This window comes from Brassica napus, unplaced genomic scaffold (genome assembly GCF_020379485.1).
Source record: "Brassica napus cultivar Da-Ae unplaced genomic scaffold, Da-Ae ScsIHWf_2062;HRSCAF=2713, whole genome shotgun sequence".
In the NCBI taxonomy this organism is placed as follows: domain Eukaryota; kingdom Viridiplantae; phylum Streptophyta; class Magnoliopsida; order Brassicales; family Brassicaceae; genus Brassica; species Brassica napus.
The window spans coordinates 2,155-25,766 of NW_026015476.1; the positions used below are offsets into that span (position 1 = coordinate 2,155).

General features: G+C 40.5%; 2 protein-coding genes across 3 annotated transcripts; both read right to left on the minus strand.

Moving 5' to 3' along the window:
* Positions 1-1,281: 1,281 nt before the first annotated feature.
* On the minus strand, positions 1,282-5,559 carry LOC106392781. 2 transcript variants are annotated; one of them, XM_048772952.1, is made up of 7 exons: positions 5,061-5,559; positions 3,343-4,969; positions 2,989-3,259; positions 2,634-2,883; positions 2,244-2,531; positions 2,063-2,168; positions 1,282-1,993 (listed from the first exon to the last, which is right to left on the minus strand). In XM_048772952.1, exons 1-7 carry the CDS (start codon positions 5,087-5,089, stop codon positions 1,382-1,384), a joined length of 3,183 nt encoding a protein of 1,060 aa, XP_048628909.1. In that variant the 5' UTR covers positions 5,090-5,559; the 3' UTR covers positions 1,282-1,381. The 2 variants fall into 2 exon arrangements, with proteins under 2 accessions (XP_048628909.1, XP_048628908.1); XM_048772951.1 differs by having other exon boundaries at positions 2,634-3,259.
* A 240-nt stretch (positions 5,560-5,799) lies between these two features.
* LOC125599931 lies at positions 5,800-9,480 on the minus strand. The gene is made up of 9 exons (XM_048772953.1): positions 9,054-9,480; positions 8,094-8,882; positions 7,808-8,014; positions 7,638-7,727; positions 7,453-7,560; positions 7,139-7,372; positions 6,701-7,051; positions 6,311-6,622; positions 5,800-6,236 (listed from the first exon to the last, which is right to left on the minus strand). The coding sequence occupies exons 2-9, from the start codon at positions 8,868-8,870 to the stop codon at positions 5,949-5,951; spliced, it is 2,367 nt and encodes a 788-aa protein (XP_048628910.1). The 5' UTR covers positions 8,871-8,882; positions 9,054-9,480; the 3' UTR covers positions 5,800-5,948.
* Between the last annotated feature and the right edge of the window lie 14,132 nt (positions 9,481-23,612).

The following is a 23,612-nucleotide window of genomic DNA, read 5'->3' on the forward strand; positions in this document are numbered from 1 at the left end:
GATGCTGTTCAGACTGCTTGCTATCTCATCAATAGAGTGCCAACACGTGTCTTGAAGAAACTGTCTCCCTTTGAAGTATTAAAACAAGGCCAAGCCACACACATAGTCATTTGAGAGTCTTTGGGTGCTTATGTTATGTGATGATTCCCGGAGAAAGAAGGAACAAGCTAGAAGCAAAGATACTAAAGCTATGTTCATTGGGTACTCAATCACCAGAAAGGGTACAAGTGCTATGATCCAGCAACCAGGAGAGTGTTGGTGTCTAGAGATGTTAAGTTCATAGAGACCAAGGGGTGGTATTATGAAGAAAAGATTGGAAAGACTTGGAAGATCTGTCTCAAGAACCAAGAAACATGGCAGAGAATCTGAGGAACATATTGGAAGGCTTGGGGTAAACATGTCCCATGATAAGGTTAGAGAACCTGAAAGAACAACTCTCCTTGATCATGAGGGGGGAAATGAGTCTGAATCAGAGTGCAAGAGCAGCACCAAGGGGATTCAGGTCATCATGATCAAGTGGTGACACAAGAAGTAGAGAATTTTCCTCAGGTGTCAGTGGAGAGCAAGGAGAGGGTCATGATCAAGAGGAGGTGAGTGAGACAGAACCAGAGGGTCACGCAGAGGTTCATACTGAGGAACAGGTTCAACCATTGAGGAGGAGCACACGGATAAAGAGGGATGCTTCCAACTGGGTAAACACGAGAGTGTACTACAATGCCCAGGCTGTGGAGCATCCTTCTCAAGCTGTGTGTTCCTTTGCTGAGTTTCCAGAGGAGCATCATGCCTTTATGATTAGTCTGGATGAGAGTTATGTACCAAGGACTTATGAAGAAGCTATGTTAGACAAGGAATGGAAAGAATCAGTGGGAGCTGAAGCAGGTGCTATGATCCACTACAGGAAATAAGGGTTTTGATGGCACCGCTAAAGCGCTATAAGACGCTACCATAGCGTTGTAGAAAGCGCTCCAATATCGCCCGCGATAATAGGTCTCGTACATTTCATAGCGGATTTTTGTTGTGCTATTGATATTTTATTATTAATAGCGGTTCTTGTTATGCAATTGTAAATTTGTATTATAGCGTCGCCAAAATGATATTATAACTTTTTAACTATAGCATTTTTTAAAATTAAATATAGCGATTTGTAATTACTATTGTCGTCTTCTATCAATAGCAATATTTGAACATTTCATTGCATTTTTTTATATGCAATTGTTTCATTTTGTTTATAACAAATTTTATTTAATATTTTGATTTTTAAAATAATAGAGAATCAAAAAATGTAAAATAAAAATTAATTCTAATTAAAATTCGAAGAAAATTAAAATATTCGAAAATAAAAAATATATTCAATTCTCACAAATTTTCCATGCAAAAAAAATCAATCAGCAACTATAATTCCATCACAATCATCTCTAACACAAAAACTTTCATCATCAGACAATTGCTCTGTATCATCAAATTCCTGTGCGAGTAATGGTGCTCCGACAACGTCTTCCTCTGTCTCGAGTTCATGATATCCTCTCGGTGGTGCTCTCATAACAACATACCAAGGCGATTCTTCATCTTCTCTAGAGTAAAATACCTGTTTTGCTTGTGATGGTAGAATGTATGGATCTTGTAAATATGGCGTTTGGTTGACATGAAGATTGACAAGGGTGAAACCATCTTCTTCCTTAACACCGTAGCCTCTGTTCGCCCAATTACACTTGAATAAAGGAACGCTGAACATGTGGTAATCGAGAAGAATGATCTCTGTTATCACTCCATAATATGTGACCATATCGGCTGTATGTCTTGTATCTCTTGCAGAAGATCTACACATGCTGAAAGCTTCGTAAGTGACTCCACTATTCTGAGTCTTTCGCTTAACGGATTGTATGTGAAATCGGTTCCCGTTAATGACAAAACCTTTATTGGTATGAGCAGTAAACCTTGGTCCAAAGGCCAACCACCTCAGCTTCGTAGAATGCTCCTTTGAGTTAGAAGGTATCTAACAAGGATGTAAAACTGTGTGAGCTATGTGAATAGAAAAGTGAACAGATAGTGAAGTTGTACAAACCTTATTCTTCACCCATTCAGCAAATTGTTGGGTGTGATGCTTCCATAACAAAGTTTCATTTGTTGCTAATCGAACATCATTATCTTGCAGTTCTTGTAAGTGCTTCCTGGTTCTCATAACAAAGTAGAGAGTTATCAGACTGATAAAAAAATCTGAATTTGAGAGGGACAGTAGAACTTACTCAACATAGGGATCCATAATAGCCATATTCATCAAAACATATCGATGTGCTATGTCTCTATCTTTCTCTGAAAGAATAAGCTCTGTTCCCTTTTGCAGTGGTCGACCTTCAAGAACCATTCCATCAGACTGAATATCTTCATTACGGTTAAGTACTTCTTCAACGGGTACAGAATTCTTTAGGAACTCTAAACAAAAGGCTATGCATTCTCCAGCTAAGTACCCCTCAGCCATACATGCTTCTGGCCTAGCAAAATTCTTTACATATGCCTTGAGTGTTTTCATGTATCTACAGCTCAAACAATATAGCAATAGTTACAAACCTCAGTTGATCGGAAAAACAGTTCAGGATATAAACAATTTACATTACGCGAACAAAATGAAAACAAACCTCTCAAACGGATACATCCAACGAAAGTGCACAGGACCTCCCAAACGTGCCTCTCTTGCTAGGTGTAAAGGAAGGTGGAACATGATATCGAAGAGCGATGGAGGAAAGAACCGCTCGAGTTGGCACATTGTCTCCACAAACTCATTTTCCAAAGTTATCAGCTTCTCCGCGTCAATAGCACGCTGACACAATCTGTTGAAGTAGTTACATACTCGAGTTACTGCCACTCTTGGTCCTCTTGGAAGCAACCCTCGTAACGCAGCAGGTAACAGATTTTGGATTAGTACATGATGATCATGGGATTTAAGACTTCCAATCATAGGAGGGTTAATTGAAACAACATTTGCAATATTACCGCAGTAGCCGTCAGGGCCTCTAAACGCAGACAACCTTTGACAAAATATCTTTTTCTCTTCCTTACTGAGCCAATAAGTTGCTGGAGGCAAGTAGAATCTCTTTCCCCGTACCTGTGTGTGCAAGTTTTTCCGGATTCCAATATCTTCTAAGTCCTGTCTCGCTTTGAGGCCATCTTTTGACTTAGCACTCTGCATCAGCGTTGATAATAATGCATCAGACAAGTTCTTTTCCACGTGCATGACGTCGATGTTGTGACGCACCGGCAAATCCTAACACATTGAAAACAGAATGATCAGTTAATGGATAAACAAAATGTGACAATCGTATCTCAGTCTAACAATAGCTATAATACCTTCCAGTACGGTAAATCGAAGAATATTGATCGTTTCTTCCACCTCCATTGATCACTCGTTTCATCATTTTCTTCGTCTTCAGCCACCTCATCTTCTGAGACAACATTTCTCTTCCTTTTTTTTTTCTTTGCTAAAGATCTTCCAAAGTCATTCCTGAAGTTCTTTAGTGTTGCAAATATTTCTGCACCGGTTTGAATCCTGTTTGCAGTCCCCTTCTCCACTGTATTATCAAACCATCCTTTCCTGCGTCTGTAGTGATGTCCAGGGCTTAGTCGCTTCCTATTCCCCAAATACACATACTTGCGACTAAACTTGAGCCACCTATTTGGTGTATCCTTTCCACAAACATTGCATGCTTGTTTCCCTTTAACTTTACAACCTGCCAAACTACCTAGAGCCGGGTAGTCGCTTATAGTCCACAACAACATAGCTTTTAGTGTGAACTTCTCTTTCAGGAATGAGTCGTATACCTGAATCCCCTCACTCCACAATTCTTGTAAGTCTTCAACCAGTGGCTCTAGATAAACATCAATGTTGTTGCTCGGAGCCGTCGGTCCAGGGATCAACATAGTCAACATGACGTTCTCAGCCTTCATACACAGAGTTGGTGGCAAGTTGTAATTGACTAACAACACTGGCCAAGTACTATACTTTGTGTTCTGGATAGAGAAAGGGTTCATACCATCTGTTGACAGGCCGAGTCGAAGGTTTCTTGCTTCACTAGCAAACTCTGGCCACTTATTATTCACTTGAGCCCAAGATAACGAGTCAACAGGATGTCGCATTATACCATCTTCAGTGGCATTGTTGGCATGCCATCGCAAATCCTCAGCCATCCTTGCTGATCTAAACATCCTCTTGAATCTGTCTTTGATCGGAAAATACCGTAGGACCTTTGCAGGAATTCCTTTCTTTTCTTCATTACTGTGCTTATCAATTTCCCATCTAGAAGCACTACATCTTGGGCAGGTTTCCAACTCCTCATATTGCTTCCTATAGAGAATACAATCGTTCTTGCACGCATGAATCATTTCGTAGCCAAACCCAAAAATCTTCAAGAACTTCTTAATCGAATCAGTCGACTTTGGTAGTACATTACCTTCTGGTAGCATGTCATGTAATGCCGACAGTAGCTGATCAAAGTAAGCCTCTGACATTCCACTCTTTACTTTGATGCGGTAAAGGGCCATGATCGCAGAAACTTTGGTGTGCTTGCTACATGTCAAGTACAATGGAGTTTCAGCATCTCTCAACTTCTTCCTAAACTCCGAGTCTTCATCAGGTTCACCATGTACAGGCTCTCCTCCAGTGTCATCAGAAGGCGGTTCATCAGGTTCACCACTATCAAAATAAGCCGTCCTTAGCAAACCATAAGCCTCTGTTTCTGATTGAGGGACACTATCATTCATATCAGACCTTCTCTCACCATGAAGACTCCAACAAGAACTCCTCATATACTTCTTATCCATACCCCTAATCACAAGATGCTCCGTTACTTTGTCTAAAACTTGATGGGAAAGGTTTCTGCAGTGAGTACAGGGACATAATATTTCTGTCGGATCTCCTAACCTCCTCGCTGATGCAGTAACAAAGCCTGTTGCTCCTTCGAAATATTCGAGGCTAGCCCTATATATATATATAAGGAACAGAATCAGAACAAAAAATTTGGAACAGAAGAAGAATTCGTCATGAATTAAAATGTCGAAAAGATTACTACCTTGGAAGCCAAACCCATGCTTTTTCCATATCAGAACAATATAACTTCGAGGGAAATCGACTGAAACCTTCGATTTTCGAAAAGGAGGCGTCAGCAAAAGGAACTAAACCTAGATTTGAGTAATCGCAGAAGGAGAATGAACAGATCTCCGATGGAAAGACGGAGATTGAAAGATTAAAAAATCAGATCCTACGGCTTCTATGAAGGCACGTCATCTATCCCCACCATTCCTTCTTATTGGTTTATGTACAATTCTATATTAATTTATTTTTAAATTACGAAAAATGCATGAAAATGATGGGAAATTATGTTATAAACAAAATTTAAATTTTAATAAATTTTATTATTAATTTTTTTTAACAAAAATATTATATGTTTGAAATAAGTATAAAATGATTTCTCTATATGGAGAATAGATGATGATAGGGTTGAATCCTTATGTGTTATATAGGGTTGAATCCCTAAATAAACCCTAAAATCTAAATTTGTTTCATCTAAATTGTATAAATTTGTTACAATAGGGTTGAATCCCTAAATTTGAATCCCTATATGATGATAGGGTATAAATTTGTTACAATAGGGTTGAATCCCTAAATAAACCCTAAAATCTAAATTGTATAAATTTTTATGAACAATTTATTTGTAAAAATTTTAATGGAACACTTAAATTGTATAAATTATTTTGAAACACTTATTTTTTAAAAATTTTAAAGGACCACTTATTTTTATAATTTATATATATGCCAAGCCTACATAATCTTATTAGAAATATGTCTTAACAACCAAACAAAATATGTCTTACAACCAAACAAGCAAAATATGTCTTAAAACAAAACAAGCATACTCCGATCCATAAATATGTCTTTGAGAATACTCGATCGAGTACATTTAAACATACAGAATCTTATCATTTGGCCAAGCCACTGTGCTGCCCACAGCATCTGATATGTCTTCCAGAAAAGAGTTTGGTCTCCATAGAGATGCATCTTCAATCAAGGCCACTTCAACCCAGACCCGACTTGCATTGGGACCTAACGGGACGTGATGGACTAAACACAATGGATCAGTACTACTTACTCTGCCTTCTGCGACTTTCCGTCCTGAGTTGTTGTGGTCCAACAAGATGCACTTCTTTTTACCACCTGAACGGGTGGAACTAGTGCTGCCACTTGGACTCTACAAGCACAACAAATACATCACACCAACTACATCTAAATAAGTTTGTAAAAGAGAGAAGTTTGTAAATTTACCAATGAAGGCCTTCTGACACTAGCTTCCCCTTCATCTTCAGGAACTTTAATTACTGATACATTATGGAGCGGCCATGCGATCTTTTCATTAACAGCATCACTCATTGTTGTCATGTCACTTGTTGGCCTCCATAGAAAAGCTTTCCCATTAATCACCTTAGCAACTCTCATAACTACAGCATTCGGACCCAAAGGAACATTGTTCACCATCTCATATGGGTCAGTCGAACCCATAAAACCTTCAGCGATTACCTCGACGCCCTTAACCCAATCGTAGATCTTGCACCTTTCAAGATCATCTACGGTAGTATTCTATATTGACAATGCATATGGTTAGTATCATGTTGAATTTTATAATACAAACGTAAGTATACGTGCTAATGGAATGACCTTTGATCTTAACACATCCGAGGAAACTGGATGGTTGTTCGATGCACTATCTAGTATCAGTTTATCAATTGGCCATGGAATTTTGCATCCCGCTGCTTCCTGAAGATTACGCACATCCGTAGTTGGCCTCCAAACAGATGCCTTCGGGTTTGATACCGACTTTACAACAACCGCCGCGGCGTTAGGACCAATCGGAATACGACCAATCTTGTATGTACCTTCAGCAGAGCAGAATTCTCCTTCAGCGACAACAACATCTTTTGACTCACACCAATCAAGTAGTTGAACTCTAGTTCCTTCTTTGTATACATAACTAGCCTCAGATGGAGAAACACAATCATCATTGTTTTTCTGTAAAAACATAAAATGAATCATTGATTTTATATCAATCAAGGAAATTCTACATTATATAACCAGTTAAAACTAAAGAAAATTCACCTTATTTCCAGCTAAGTCACGGACCAGAATCTTCAAGTCTTTAATCTCGCTTTCCAAGTCGGCAAGTTTGGAGTCTCTAGCTGACAAGAATGCTAGTTTCGTAGCAGTAATCCCTCTTCCCAACCCTCTGACTCGTCCAGGTTTGTCTACTCCCAACACTTGACTAACAGCATCTTCTTTTATATTAACACTGGATGTGGAGTCCATTTGACTATCAAGTGAAATTATTTTTTCCTGAGACAAACACAATATAAGTTATGGTCCTTTTCAATACCAAAAAGAGTAACTTAATTAATCAGACAATGAAACCTTACAATGGTTTCAGCAAACTCAGGTCTAACAGGTCTACCATCAGAGTGAGTGTGTCCTGCTATCCAGACCTTGCTCCGGCTAATCTTCTTAGGGTCTTCACTCTTTTTTTTCTACAAGAGTGATATATTGTTTTACTTATCAGTTTGTTCTATCTTCAGATATAATATAATTACATACTGTTACTTACCATTTCACAAGCTAGACGATTCATTCCTCTACGACTAGTGGTGTGAGGAATCTGAGCTCTCCTTAGTGCTCTGTACTTTTCACTCTTTGCCTACAATATTATTAAATCAAATTTGATCAATCAAATCTCCGAAGTAAACACTTAAAAACCAAATGCTCTGTATATTTCACCTTGAACACAGACGAAGTCCTACTCTTAACCCAAGCGCTCCAAACCTGAACAGATCGAATGTTGCTTGGTTTCAGTGCTGCTCTCTCTGTGGAGCTTTTTGCATTTCGCAGTTGTGATACAAGCCTTGACTTTCCAGATCTCCACAAACAGCCCATCTGTTTGAAGACTGAATCTTTTTGCCACTCTTCTTTCAAATCAAACCTCGCCTGCAGTAATGTATGCAAATGCCACACATTATAATCCTTACAAAGACATTATACAATAGACTTAAGGGCATATATATACCTGAATTTCCTCCCATAATGTGTCCTTTGTCTGCTTATCAAGATTCCTCCAATCATCAAGAAGTACAGTCACATGTTCGCGTACAAGGGGTCCAAGGAACGATGAAAGTGTCACTGATCCAGGACCTACATGTTCGCCAAGCTCAGTGAATGACACAGAAACCTTCTCTTGATGATCCTTGGCCACTTTACGCATCTTTGTGGGTCCTCTTTTCTTCTTTTGTTTTCCATCAGATGGCGATGCTTCTGCTCCTGAAATGCCATTCTCAGTTTCAATGTCAGCTTCTCTCGGCTGAGAAGGTTCTTGAGTAACTCCATTCTCAGGTTCCATGTCAGCTTCTCTCGACTGAGAAGGTTCTTGAGTAAATCCATTCTCAGGTTCCATGTCAGCTTCTCTCGGCTGAGAAGGTTCTTGAGTAACTCCATTTTCAGCTTCCATGTCAGCTTCTCTCGGCTGAGAAGGTTCTTCAGTAACTCCATTCTCAGACTGAGACTGTTCTTCAGCAATGACATTCTCAACTTCAATTTCCACATGTGGATCATCACCATCACCATCACCATCCGCCTCATTAACATCTTCAGAAACCTTTGTCGGGACTTCGTCAGCACTTTCTTGCCTTATCTCAATGTTTTCTTCTTCAATAGCAACTTCTTTTCCCTTATTTAACTTACGCATTTTCGTACTCTTTCTGGTTATCTCAATGAACTCTGTTTCTGCTTCCAGACCTTGGGAACGTCTGCTTCTTCTAACCATTCCTCCTCGTGTCTTCGGCCCCATGTTAATTTGTTCCTAAAAAAATCATTTTTGAGATCTATTGAGATAATAAGCAATCGATTAATTTTCATGATTGTAGATTGTAAAAATGGAAGACGATCGATACATATCTATTGAGATAATAAGCAATCGATTATTATCATGATGCATGCAAGTTAAAGAAGACAGAGATCAAAGAAGACAAACCTGAGATCGAAGAAGACAAAGAAGACAGAGATCGATGAAGACAAAGAAGACAGAGATCGATGATTCCGAAGGGGTCTCACGAAGAACACTTTGGGAGAGAAAATGCAGAGACGATATTCTTTTGTTTTAATGAAAAAGTACTAAATATTCTTTGCTTTGGTCAAAGATATATTTCCCACAAAATTTATCATTCGCGGGTTTTAATAAAAAAATAAGCGGTCGAGGATACCATAACGATTATTCTTTCTCAGTGCTATAATCTAAAGATCAAAATCCCAAAAACATGCGCGCTTGCAAATTTCATTTTGCCGCTCCAGATATAATAGCTTTTTACTTAAAGAAACGCTATTATATTTCTAGCCACAAACATACAATAGCACAAACTTCTTTTCCGCTATATTACATTGCTATTAAAACCCTTATTTCCTGTAGTGATCAAAAATGATACATGGTATGAGAGTGAGCTGCCTAAGGGAAAGAGGGCTGTATCTAGTAGATGGATCTTCACAATCAAGTATCTAGCAAATGGACAGATTGATAGGAAGAAGACCAGATTGGTTGCAAGAGGGTTTACACAGACCTATGGAGAGGATTACATTGATACCTTTGCACCAGTAGCTAAGCTACATACAGTTCGGATTGTGTTGTCCATTGCAACAAACTTGGAGTGGGATTTGTGGCAGATGGATGTGAAGAATGCTTTCTTACAAGGTGAGCTAAAAGATGAGGTATACATGCTTCCTCCTCCTGGTCTTGAGCATCTAGTAAAACCAGGAAATGTTTTGAGATTGAAGAAGGCAATCTATGGGCTGAAGCAGTCTCCTAGAGCTTGGTACAGGAAGCTGAGTACAACCCTGAATGGCAGAGGATTCAGGAAGTCTGAACTGGATCATACACTCTTCACTTTGGTTACTCCATCAGGGATCATTGTGATACTGGTATATGTGGATGATTTGATTATCACAGGGAGTGATAAGGCTGGGATTAAAGCCACTAAAGAGTTCCTCAAGTCTGTGTTTGACATCAAAGACTTGGGAGAGATGAAGTATTTCTTGGGGATTGAGATATGCAGATCCAAGGAGGGTTTGTTTATGTCTCAAAGGAAGTATACAATGGATATGCTAAAGGAGACTGATGTACTTGGAGGAAAGGTAGCAAAGACACCTCTTGAGGAGGGGTATAAGGTTTTGCGTGAGGGGGAGGTTGAAGAGAAGCAGTTATTTAAGGATCCTAAGCTATACAGGAAGATGGTTGGCAAGTTGATCTACTTGACCATCACACGGCCAGATATATGTTTTGCAGTGAACCAAGTGAGTCAGCATATGCAGGCGCCAAAGGTACATCATTGGAAGATGGTTGATAGGATACTGAGGTATTTGAGTGGCACGCCTGGTCAAGGAGTTTGGATGGGTTGCAATGGCAGTACGGAAGTGGTTGGGTATTGTGATGCTGATTGGGCAGGAGATAGAGTGGACAGGAGATCAACTACTGGATATTGTACATTCATTGGAGGGAACTTGGTTACTTGGAAGAGTAAGAAGCAAAAGGTTATCTCTTGTTCAAGTGCTGAAGCTGAGTATAGAGCCATGTTGAAGCTGACAAACGAGTTGGTGTGGATCAAGGGGATCTTGAAGCATCTAGAGATTGAGCAGAGTACTCCTATGACTATGCATTGTGATAATCAAGCAGCTATCCACATTGCCTCCAACTCAGTGTTTCATGAGAGAACAAAGCACATAGAGGTGGATTGTCATAAGGTGAGGCAGATGATTATCTTAGGAGTGATTATGCCATGTTATACAAGGAGTGAAGATCAGCTTGCAGATGTGTTTACCAAGGCAGCGAGATTGAAGACAATGGAGTCCATACTATCCAGGCTTGGACTCATTGATCTTACTCCCAGGAGCTGAGCCCCTTAACCATGGAGTCTCCACTCTTTTTCCCTCATCAAAGTTTTATCCCAGTGGGTTTTCTTTGGTGAGGTTTTTAATGAGGGAGGTCTTCATGGTTTCCAAGCTTGACTTGTTCCACATGGTCAAGCTTGAGGGGGAGTGTTGAGATGAGGTGATGAGGAGTGGATACATTGATATAGGAAGAGTATTGGGGTGGTCAGTAAGTTTGGGATTTATCACAGTAACTTTAAAGTTACTGTGGTAACTAAGTGAAAGGAAGAGAAGTTACCAGGATGGGTTAAATTGGAGTCTAACTGATGTTAATCCTCTCTTATCTTAAGAAGGACGTGGGAAGAGGATAAGGAAGGGATAAGGGCTTACTTTGACAGCCTGTATGATGCTGGAAAGGAGAGGATGCTTTTTACTAGTGCAAGCATGTGAGAAAGCACAGCCAAGTGATTCAAAAGGAGTTCCAGCCTGTCCATTGACTCCACATGCTTATACATTTCGAAAACCCTTGTTGCTCTCTCTATTAATACTTGTAAACCTCATCAGATATTAATTAATGGAGTTTTTGAGTCTCTCTCTCTCTATTCTTTAAAATCTCTTAATCTCTTTAATATCTTGATCTGATTATCTCTGATTGTTTGAATCATACTCTTAAAACACAAAAGTGTTTAGAAACAAGTTTGAAGCTTTGAAGTCATCCGTGGAAGATCAAAGCTCAAAGGTGTTCATCTTTGTGTGTGTGTGGGTTCTAGACAAGTTCAGATCAGTTCTTACAAGACTCGTTGGATCAAGGTCTCATCTATCTCAAGCTTTTAAAGTCAAGCTGTGTAAAGATGGAGAACATGAAGATGAAGGTGGCGATTACCTTAAAGGGGAACAACTACCTGGTTTGGTCTCGGTTAGTGAAGACCATCGTTGGAAGTAAGGGCGTGTGGAGTCATGTCACAACCGGTGAAGCTCCAAAGCTCATTACTCAAGTAGAAGACCAAGGAGAGGTCTCAAGTGAAGCTGTAGAGAAGTGGCAGCAAGAAGACATGGTGGTGATGTCTGTTCTTCATGGGTCGTTGGAGCCGGCGATACTGGAGGCATACAGCTACTGTGAGTCAGCCAAGGAGCTGTGGGACACTTTGAAGAAAGTGTATGGGAACACTTCAAACCTGAGCCGGGTCTTTGAGGTGAAGCAAGCCATCAACAACCTAGTGCAAGAAGACATGGAGTTCACCAAACATTTGGGGAGGTTCAGGGCTTTGTGGTCCGAGCTAGAGATGTTGAGGCCAAGCACAACTGATCCAGATCAGTTGAATGAGAGGCGCGAGCAAGACAAGGTGTTTGGGTTACTACTCACGCTGAGTCCTGCCTACTCCGGTCTCATTCAGCATATGTTGAGGTCTGATAAGCTCCCTGATCTTGAGGATGTATGCTCACAGATTCAGAAAGAGCAAGGCTCCATTGGATTGTTTGGAGGCAAAGGAGGGCTCTCATTGGCCAATCAAGCTGCTCAAGCCGATCAGAATGAAGCCCCTCAAGCAAACAAGGCGGGTATGGCAAGTATGAGGACAAGAGGTTCAATGGGAACTGTGATCATTGCAAGAAGTATGGGCACAAGAAGAGTCAGTGCTGGATCCTTCATCCTCACCTGAAGCCGACTAAGTTCTTGAAAGAAAAAGAAGCAAGGGCACACATGACCGAAAGCTCCTCGGGTGCTGGTTCATCAAGCAGGGCAAATGAAGGAGATACGCGTGATGTGGGTGATGGGAAGTCACTTGTGGCTTACACAGGAGGGCCAAGCAACAATGACTACATCCGGAGATCAGACATAGACGCCCTCATCAAGATGTTCAAAGACAATGGTAACAAAAGTAGTATCAACTATGGTTATTCTTTTGGCGCATCCCTGATTGATAACCTAACTGATAGTATTGCAAGTGATTCTAGAAATGCTAGGATTGAAAATGCATTCATCAACTTAAGGAATGAATGTAAACCGGCTAGGACTCCGTATCAAGCTCATACTGCTAGTAATAGGCCTAAAGCATTGATAGTTGATTCTGGTGCATCTCATCATATGATAAGTGACACTAGACTAATTAAGGATATTGAGCCTGCAAATGGAAATGTAATGATTGCTAATGGTGATAAAATTCCCATAAAAGGGATAGGAAAACTTAAGTTGTTTGAAAAAGAATCTAAGGCCTTCTACATGCCTGAGTTTACATCTAATCTATTGTCGGTTAAGAGATGTGCTACTGACTTGCAATGCAATGTTATATTCAGTCCTAATGATGTAAAGTTTCAGGATATTAAAAGCAACAAGGTGATTGGGAAAGGAGTTACTAAAGGAGAACTTTACTTACTTGAAGATCTTACTTCTGTTCCTAATCATTGCTGCTCATTTACTTTTGCTTCTGATTCTGTCTCTAGTTTGAATAAGAATGCATTATGGCATGCTAGACTAGGCCACCCTCATGTTAAACCTTTGAATTTAATGGTACCAGGTGTTATTTATGAGAATAAAGATTGTGAAACTTGTATCCTAAGCAAGCATTGTAAGAATGTGTTTCCTAAATCTACAACAGTCTATGAGAATTGCTTTGATTTGATTCATTCTGATGTATGGACTGCTCCTTGTATGTCTAGGGATAATTTTAAGTACTTTGTCACATTCATTGATGAAAAATCCAAATACACCTGGTTAACCTTAATTCAAACCAAAGATAGGGTACTTGATGCATTTAAGAACTTTCAAGCTTATGTGACTAACCATTATCATGCCAAGATTAAAATTTTTAGATCAGATAATGGAGGAGAATACACAAGCTTGGCGTTCAAACAACATCTAGCTCAGCATGGAGTACTCCATCAGACTAGTTGTCCCTATACTCCTCAGCAAAATGGGGTGGCTGAGAGAAAGAATAGACATCTCATGGAGGTGGCAAGGGCTCTCATGCTTCAAGCACACGTTCCCAAAAGGTTTTGGAGTGATGCTGTCTCTACTGCATGCTACTTGATCAACAGAACTCCAACTAAGGTGTTAGGAGATCATGCTCCATTTGAAGTTCTAAACAAACACAAGCCAGTCCTTGACTACTTGAGAGTCTTCGGATGCTTGTGTTATGTGCTGATTCCGGGAGAGCTGCGCAACAAGCTTGAAGCTAGAAGCACCAAAGCCATGTTTATTGGTTATTCAACAACTCAAAAGGGGTATAGATGTTATGATCCGGTTACAAGGAGGGTTTTGACTTCTAGAGATGTGAAGTTCATTGAATCACGAGGATACTATGATGAGAAGAATCAGGAAGACTTGAAGGACATTACATCAGACAAGGCTGGTGTGCTGCGAATTATCTTGGAGAACCTAGGTATTAAGGTGTCTCAAGACCAAAATAGTGGAGGGAGCTGTCCGGGAACATCTCCACCATCTATGGAAACCACAGAACAACCCCACCTTCATCATGAGGGGGGAGAAGAAACAGGAGCTCAAGAAAGCTCAAGTGATAGAAGAGGAGAGGATTTGGCGTCACATGATCAAGGTGGTGTAGAAACAACACAAGATGGTGTGGAGACCGAATCAGTACCAATGGGAGAGTCATCAGGTGATGAGACTCAAGAAGAATTGAGAGAGCCGACACCTCCACAACAACAACTAAGAAGAAGTACAAGGCTGAGGAAGGATCCTTCCTCTTGGGTAAACACGAGAGTGTACTACAATGCCCAAGCTGTGGAGCATCCTTCTCAAGCTGTATGTTCATTTGCTCAATACCCTGAAGAACATTGTGCTTTTATGGTAAACTTGGATGAGAACTACATTCCAAGAAGCTATGAAGAGGCAATGATGGATAAAGAATGGAAGGAATCAGTTGGAGCTGAGGCAGGAGCTATGATCAAGAATGATACATGGTATGAGAGTGAGCTACCCAAAGGGAAGAAGGCTGTGACAAGTAGATGGATCTTCACAATCAAGTATAAGGCTGATGGAAAGGTTGAAAGGAAGAAGTCAAGACTGGTTGCAAGAGGCTTCACACAAACATATGGAGAAGATTACATTGAGACCTTTGCACCAGTAGCTAAACTACACACAATCCGAATTGTCTTAAGCTTGGCCGTGAACCTTGGATGGGGCTTATGGCAAATGGATGTGAAGAATGCCTTTCTACAAGGAGAACTTGAGGATGAAGTGTATATGCATCCACCTCCCGGCTTGGAACACTTAGTGAAGAGAGGGAATGTGTTGAGACTAAAGAAAGCTATCTATGGGTTAAAACAATCACCAAGAGCTTGGTACAACAAGCTAAGTACTACCCTAAATGGCCGAGGCTTCAAGAAGTCTGAACTTGATCACACCCTTTTCACTCTTACTACTCCCTCAGGTATGATTGCACTTCTTGTGTATGTTGATGATATCATTATCACAGGAAGTGATAAGGAAGGTATCATAGCAACCAAGGAGTTTCTTAAATCCATGTTTGAGATTAAAGATTTGGGAGAAATGAAATACTTTCTTGGAATTGAGATATGTAGATCCAAGGAAGGTTTGTTCATGTCCCAAAGGAAGTATACACTTGATCTTTTGAAAGATGCAGGGGCTTATGGAGGCAAGACAGCAAGGATGCCTATGGAGGATGGCTATAAAGTCCCACGAGAGGGGGAGAATGAAGACAGCAAACCTTATCAGGATCCTAAACTCTATAGAAAACTAGTTGGCAAATTGATCTATCTTACTATAACTAGACCTGACATTTGTTTTGCTGTGAACCAGGTGAGTCAACACATGCAAGTTCCTAAGGAACATCATTGGCGCATGGTGGAGAGGATCTTGATGTATCTCAACGGCTCACCTGATCAAGGAGTATGGATGGGCTGCAATGGAAGCACTGAAGTGGTTGGATACTGTGATGCAGATTGGGCTGGTGATAGAGCAGACAGGAGATCAACCACAGGCTATTGCACATTCATTGGAGGCAACTTGGTGACATGGAAGAGTAAGAAGCAGAAGGTGGTCTCTTGCTCAAGCGCAGAAGCTGAGTATAGAGCTATGCTGAAGCTTACCAACGAGTTGGTGTGGATCAAAGGCATCTTGAAGCATTTGGAGATTGATCAAGCCACGCCAATGACAATGCATTGTGATAACCAAGCAGCCATTCACATTGCATCCAACTCGGTGTTTCATGAAAGAACCAAGCACATTGAAGTTGATTGCCACAAGGTGAGGCAAATGATCATTCTAGGAGTCATCTTGCCATGTTATACGAGGAGTGAAGATCAGTTAGCTGATGTGTTCACCAAGGCTGCAAGACAGAAGACAATGGAGTCCATTCATATCAGGTTGGGCCTCATTGATCTTGGGAAGAGTAGGAGCTGATCCTCTTGGCTGTGAGGTCTTTACTCTTTTTCCCTCATCAAGGTTTTGTCCCAATGGGTTTTTCCTTGGTGAGGTTTTTAATGAGGAAGATCTCATGGCCATCCAAGCTTAGGCTTTCACAAAGCTAAGCTTGAGGGGGAGTGTTGAGAAGAGGAAGCCATTATGAGAAGGAAAGGTAGAGCTAAGCAAGTGATGGGAAAGAGTACGGACAGTACGGCCTAGGTACGGACAGTACGGCCTATGTACGGACAGGGGCTTGGCCGTACATCTAAGGAAACATAAAGGGAGAAGGAGATGGGTGAGTAAAGCCTCTACAGCACACGGAGGGTCTCAAGACTGATCAGACCGTTTAGGGATAAGGGAGGGACGAGCCTTATCCATCCAGGCCGTGGACAGGCTGTAAAGGCAAAGGCAAAGCGTGTGAGCCTTACCGTCCATTCATTCAAAAGAAACGCTCCCTTTGGTCTTGACTACACATGCTTATGACTAGTGATGTTTTCCCTTAACTTGTAAACCCTAATGCCTCTTCTATAAATGATGTAACCTCATCTCATAATAAGATTAGACAGTTCTATCCTATCAATCTCTCTCTACACATTTCCATAATGATTCTCCATTAGTCACTAATCCTTTCTCTACTCAACCTAAATCATACTACTCTCTCATATACAACTCAGATTCTCTAAAACATTTCAATAGGAGTTGGCATGAAGAAGTTATCCCACTTTCAAATCAGGTGATTCCAGTTTTCCAGTTTGAGAATAGCACAGCTTTTTCGTCGTTCCAATCAAACCAGGATGAATCACTTTGTGAGAAGCTTGATTTGGATACATAAAGTGGTGGAGAATCACCAGGAAGTTGAATATATCTCATAGGAGTTGGGATGAAGAAGTTATCCCACTTTCAAATCAGGTGATTCCAGTTTCCCCGTTTGGGAATAGCACAGCTTCTTCGTCGTTCCAATCAAACCAGGATGAATCTCTTTGTAAGAAGCTTGATTTGGATACATAAAGTGGTGGAGAATCACCAGGAAGTTGAATAAATCTCATAGGAGTTGGCATGAAGAAGTTATCCCACTTTCAAATCAGGTGATTCCAGTTTCCCAGTTTGGGAATAGCACAGCTTCTTCGTCGTTCCAATCAAACCAGGATGAATCACTTTGTAAGAAGCTTGATTTGGATACATAAAGTGGTGGAGAATCACCAGGAAGTTGAATAAATCTCATAGGAGTTGGGATGAAGAAGTTATCCCACTTTCAAATCAGGTGATTCCAGTTTCCCAGTTTGGGAATAGGACAGCTTCTTCGTCGTTCCAATCAAACCAGGATGAATCACTTTGTGAGAAGCTTGATTTGGATACATAAAGTGGTGGAGAATCACCAGGAAGTTGAATAAATCTCATAGGAGTTGGCATGAAGAAGTTATCCCACTTTCAAATCAGGTGATTCCAGTTTCCCAGTTTGGGAATAGCACAGCTTCTTCGTCGTTCCAATCAAACCAGGATGAATCACTTTGTGAAAAGCTTGATTTGGATACATAAAGTGAGGGAGAATCACCAGGAAGTTGAATAAATCTCATAGGAGTTGGCATGAAGAAGTTATCCCACTTTCAAATCAGGTGATTCCAGTTTCCCAGTTTGGGAATAGCACAGCTTCTTCGTCGTTCCAATCAAACCAGGATGAATCACTTTGTAAGAAGCTTGATTTGGATACATAAAGTGGTGGAGAATCACCAGGAAGTTGAATAAATCTCATAGGATTGGCATGAAGAAGTTATCCCACTTTCAAATCAGGTGATTCCAGTTTCCCAGTTTGGGAATAGCACAGCTTCTTCGTCGTTCCAATCAAACCAGGATGAATACTTTGTAAGAAGCTTGATTTGGATACATAAAGTGGTGGAGAATCACCAGGAAGTTGAATAAATCTCATAGGAGTTGGCATGAAGAAGTTATCCCACTTTCAAATCAGGTGATTCCAGTTTCCCAGTTTGGGAATAGCACAGCTTCTTCGTCGTTCCAATCAAACCAGGATGAATCACTTTGTGAAAAGCTTGATTTGGATACATAAAGTGGTGGAGAATCACCAGGAAGTTGAATAAATCTCATAGGAGTTGGCATGAAGAAGTTATCCCACTTTCAAATCAGGTGATTCCAGTTTCCCAGTTTGGGAATAGCACAGCTTCTTCGTCGTTCCAATCAAACCAGGATGAATCACTTTGTGAAAAGCTTGATTTGGATACATAAAGTGGTGGAGAATCACCAGGAAGTTGAATAAATCTCATAGGAGTTGGCATGAAGAAGTTATCCCACTTTCAAATCAGGTGATTCCAGTTTCCCAGTTTGGGAATAGCACAGCTTCTTCGTCGTTCCAATCAAACCAGGATGAATCACTTTGTAAGAAGCTTGATTTGGATACATAAAGTGGTGGAGAATCACCAGGAAGTTGAATAAATCTCATAGGAGTTGGGATGAAGAAGTTATCCCACTTTCAAATCAGGTGATTCCAGTTTCCCAGTTTGGGAATAGCACAGCTTCTTCGTCGTTCCAATCAAACCAGGATGAATCACTTTGTAAGAAGCTTGATTTGGATACATAAAGTGGTGGAGAATCACCAGGAAGTTGAATAAATCTCATAGGAGTTGGCATGAAGAAGTTATCCCACTTTCAAATCAGGTGATTCCAGTTTCCCAGTTTGGGAATAGCACAGCTTCTTCGTCGTTCCAATCAAACCAGGATGAATCACTTTGTGAAAAGCTTGATTTGGATACATAAAGTGGTGGAGAATCACCAGGAAGTTGAATAAATCTCATAGGAGTTGGCATGAAGAAGTTATCCCACTTTCAAATCAGGTGATTCCAGTTTCCCAGTTTGGGAATAGCACAACTTTTCGTCGTTCCAATCAAACCAGGATGAATCACTTTGTAAGAAGCTTGATTTGGATACATAAAGTGGTGGAGAATCACCAGGAAGTTGAATAAATCTCATAGGAGTTGGGATGAAGAAGTTATCCCACTTTCAAATCAGGTGATTCCAGTTTCCCAGTTTGGGAATAGCACAGCTTCTTCGTCGTTCCAATCAAACCAGGATGAATCACTTTGTAAGAAGCTTGATTTGGATACATAAAGTGGTGGAGAATCACCAGGAAGTTGAATAAATCTCATAGGAGTTGGCATGAAGAAGTTATCCCACTTTCAAATCAGGTGATTCCAGTTTCCCAGTTTGGGAATAGCACAGCTTCTTCGTCGTTCCAATCAAACCAGGATGAATCACTTTGTAAGAAGCTTGATTTGGATACATAAAGTGGTGGAGAATCACCAGGAAGTTGAATAAATCTCATAGGAGTTGGGATGAAGAAGTTATCCCACTTTCAAATCAGGTGATTCCAGTTTCCCAGTTTGGGAATAGCACAGCTTCTTCGTCGTTCCAATCAAACCAGGATGAATCACTTTGTAAGAAGCTTGATTTGGATACATAAAGTGGTGGAGAATCACCAGGAAGTTGAATAAATCTCATAGGAGTTGGCATGAAGAAGTTATCCCACTTTCAAATCAGGTGATTCCAGTTTCCCAGTTTGGGAATAGCACAGCTTCTTCGTCGTTCCAATCAAACCAGGATGAATCACTTTGTAAGAAGCTTGATTTGGATACATAAAGTGGTGGAGAATCACCAGGAAGTTGAATAAATCTCATAGGAGTTGGCATGAAGAAGTTATCCCACTTTCAAATCAGGTGATTCCAGTTTCCCAGTTTGGGAATAGCACAGCTTCTTCGTCGTTCCAATCAAACCAGGATGAATCACTTTGTGAAAAGCTTGATTTGGATACATAAAGTGGTGGAGAATCACCAGGAAGTTGAATAAATCTCATAGGAGTTGGCATGAAGAAGTTATCCCACTTTCAAATCAGGTGATTCCAGTTTCCCAGTTTGGGAATAGCACAGCTTCTTCGTCGTTCCAATCAAACCAGGATGAATCACTTTGTGAAAAGCTTGATTTGGATACATAAAGTGGTGGAGAATCACCAGGAAGTTGAATAAATCTCATAGGAGTTGGCATGAAGAAGTTATCCCACTTTCAAATCAGGTGATTCCAGTTTCCCAGTTTGGGAATAGCACAGCTTCTTCGTCGTTCCAATCAAACCAGGATGAATCACTTTGTAAGAAGCTTGATTTGGATACATAAAGTGGTGGAGAATCACCAGGAAGTTGAATAAATCTCATAGGAGTTGGCATGAAGAAGTTATCCCACTTTCAAATCAGGTGATTCCAGTTTCCCAGTTTGGGAATAGCACAGCTTCTTCGTCGTTCCAATCAAACCAGGATGAATCACTTTGTGAAAAGCTTGATTTGGATACATAAAGTGGTGGAGAATCACCAGGAAGTTGAATAAATCTCATAGGAGTTGGCATGAAGAAGTTATCCCACTTTCAAATCAGGTGATTCCAGTTTCCCAGTTTGGGAATAGCACAGCTTTTCGTCGTTCCAATCAAACCAGGATGAATCACTTTGTAAGAAGCTTGATTTGGATACATAAAGTGGTGGAGAATCACCAGGAAGTTGAATAAATCTCATAGGAGTTGGGATGAAGAAGTTATCCCACTTTCAAATCAGGTGATTCCAGTTTCCCAGTTTGGGAATAGCACAGCTTCTTCGTCGTTCCAATCAAACCAGGATGAATCACTTTGTGAAAAGCTTGATTTGGATACATAAAGTGGTGGAGAATCACCAGGAAGTTGAATAAATCTCATAGGAGTTGGCATGAAGAAGTTATCCCACTTTCAAATCAGGTGATTCCAGTTTCCCAGTTTGGGAATAGCACAGCTTCTTCGTCGTTCCAATCAAACCAGGATGAATCACTTTGTGAAAAGCTTGATTTGGATACATAAAGTGGTGGAGAATCACCAGGAAGTTGAATAAATCTCATAGGAGTTGGCATGAAGAAGTTATCCCACTTTCAAATCAGGTGATTCCAGTTTTCCAGTTTGAGAATAGCACAGCTTTTTCGTCGTTGGGATGAAGAAGTTATCCCACTTTCAAATCAGGTGAGTCCAGTTTCCCAGTTTGGGAATAGCACAGCTTTTTCGTCGTTCCAATCAAACCAGGATGAATCACTTTGTAAGAAGCTTGATTTGGATACATAAAGTGGTGGAGAATCACCAGGAAGTTGAATAAATCTCGTAGGAGTTGGGATGAAGAAGTTATCCCACTTTCAAATCAGGTGATTCCAGTTTCCCAGTTTGGGAATAGCACAGCTTCTTCGTCGTTCCAATCAAACCAGGATGAATCACTTTGTGAGAAGCTTGATTTGGATACATAAAGTGGTGGAGAATCACCAGGAAGTTGAATAAATCTCATAGGAGTTGGCATGAAGAAGTTATCCCACTTTCAAATCAGGTGATTCCAGTTTCCCAGTTTGGGAATAGCACAGCTTCTTCGTCGTTCCAATCAAACCAGGATGAATCACTTTGTAAAAGCTTGATTTGGATACATAAAGTGGTGGAGAATCACCAGGAAGTTGAATAAATCTCATAGGAGTTGGGATGAAGAAGTTATCCCACTTTCAAATCAGGTGATTCCAGTTTCCCAGTTTGGGAATAGCACAGCTTCTTCGTCGTTCCAATCAAACCAGGATGAATCACTTTGTGAAAAGCTTGATTTGGATACATAAAGTGGTGGAGAATCACCAGGAAGTTGAATAAATCTCATAGGAGTTGGCATGAAGAAGTTATCCCACTTTCAAATCAGGTGATTCCAGTTTCCCAGTTTGGGAATAGCACAGCTTCTTCGTCGTTCCAATCAAACCAGGATGAATCACTTTGTGAAAGCTTGATTTGGATACATAAAGTGGTGGAGAATCACCAGGAAGTTGAATAAATCTCATAGGAGTTGGCATGAAGAAGTTATCCCACTTTCAAATCAGGTGATTCCAGTTTCCCAGTTTGGGAATAGCACAGCTTCTTCGTCGTTCCAATCAAACCAGGATGAATCACTTTGTGAGAAGCTTGATTTGGATACATAAAGTGGTGGAGAATCACCAGGAAGTTGAATAAATCTCATAGGAGTTGGGATGAAGAAGTTATCCCACTTTCAAATCAGGTGATTCCAGTTTCCCAGTTTGGGAATAGCACAGCTTCTTCGTCGTTCCAATCAAACCAGGATGAATCACTTTGTAAGAAGCTTGATTTGGATACATAAAGTGGTGGAGAATCACCAGGAAGTTGAATAAATCTCATAGGAGTTGGCATGAAGAAGTTATCCCACTTTCAAATCAGGTGATTCCAGTTTCCCAGTTTGGGAATAGCACAGCTTCTTCGTCGTTCCAATCAAACCAGGATGAATCACTTTGTAAGAAGCTTGATTTGGATACATAAAGTGGTGGAGAATCACCAGGAAGTTGAATAAATCTCATAGGAGTTGGGATGAAGAAGTTATCCCACTTTCAAATCAGGTGATTCCAGTTTCCCAGTTTGGGAATAGCACAGCTTCTTCGTCGTTCCAATCAAACCAGGATGAATCACTTTGTGAGAAGCTTGATTTGGATACATAAAGTGGTGGAGAATCACCAGGAAGTTGAATAAATCTCATAGGAGTTGGCATGAAGAAGTTATCCCACTTTCAAATCAGGTGATTCCAGTTTCCCAGTTTGGGAATAGCACAGCTTCTTCGTCGTTCCAATCAAACCAGGATGAATCACTTTGTGAAAAGCTTGATTTGGATACATAAAGTGGTGGAGAATCACCAGGAAGTTGAATAAATCTCATAGGAGTTGGCATGAAGAAGTTATCCCACTTTCAAATCAGGTGATTCCAGTTTCCCAGTTTGGGAATAGCACAGCTTCTTCGTCGTTCCAATCAAACCAGGATGAATCACTTTGTAAGAAGCTTGATTTGGATACATAAAGTGGTGGAGAATCACCAGGAAGTTGAATAAATCTCATAGGAGTTGGCATGAAGAAGTTATCCCACTTTCAAATCAGGTGATTCCAGTTTCCCAGTTTGGGAATAGCACAGCTTCTTCGTCGTTCCAATCAAACCAGGATGAATCACTTTGTAAGAAGCTTGATTTGGATACATAAAGTGGTGGAGAATCACCAGGAAGTTGAATAAATCTCATAGGAGTTGGCATGAAGAAGTTATCCCACTTTCAAATCAGGTGATTCCAGTTTCCCAGTTTGGGAATAGCACAGCTTCTTCGTCGTTCCAATCAAACCAGGATGAATCACTTTGTGAAAGCTTGATTTGGATACATAAAGTGGTGGAGAATCACCAGGAAGTTGAATAAATCTCATAGGAGTTGGCATGAAGAA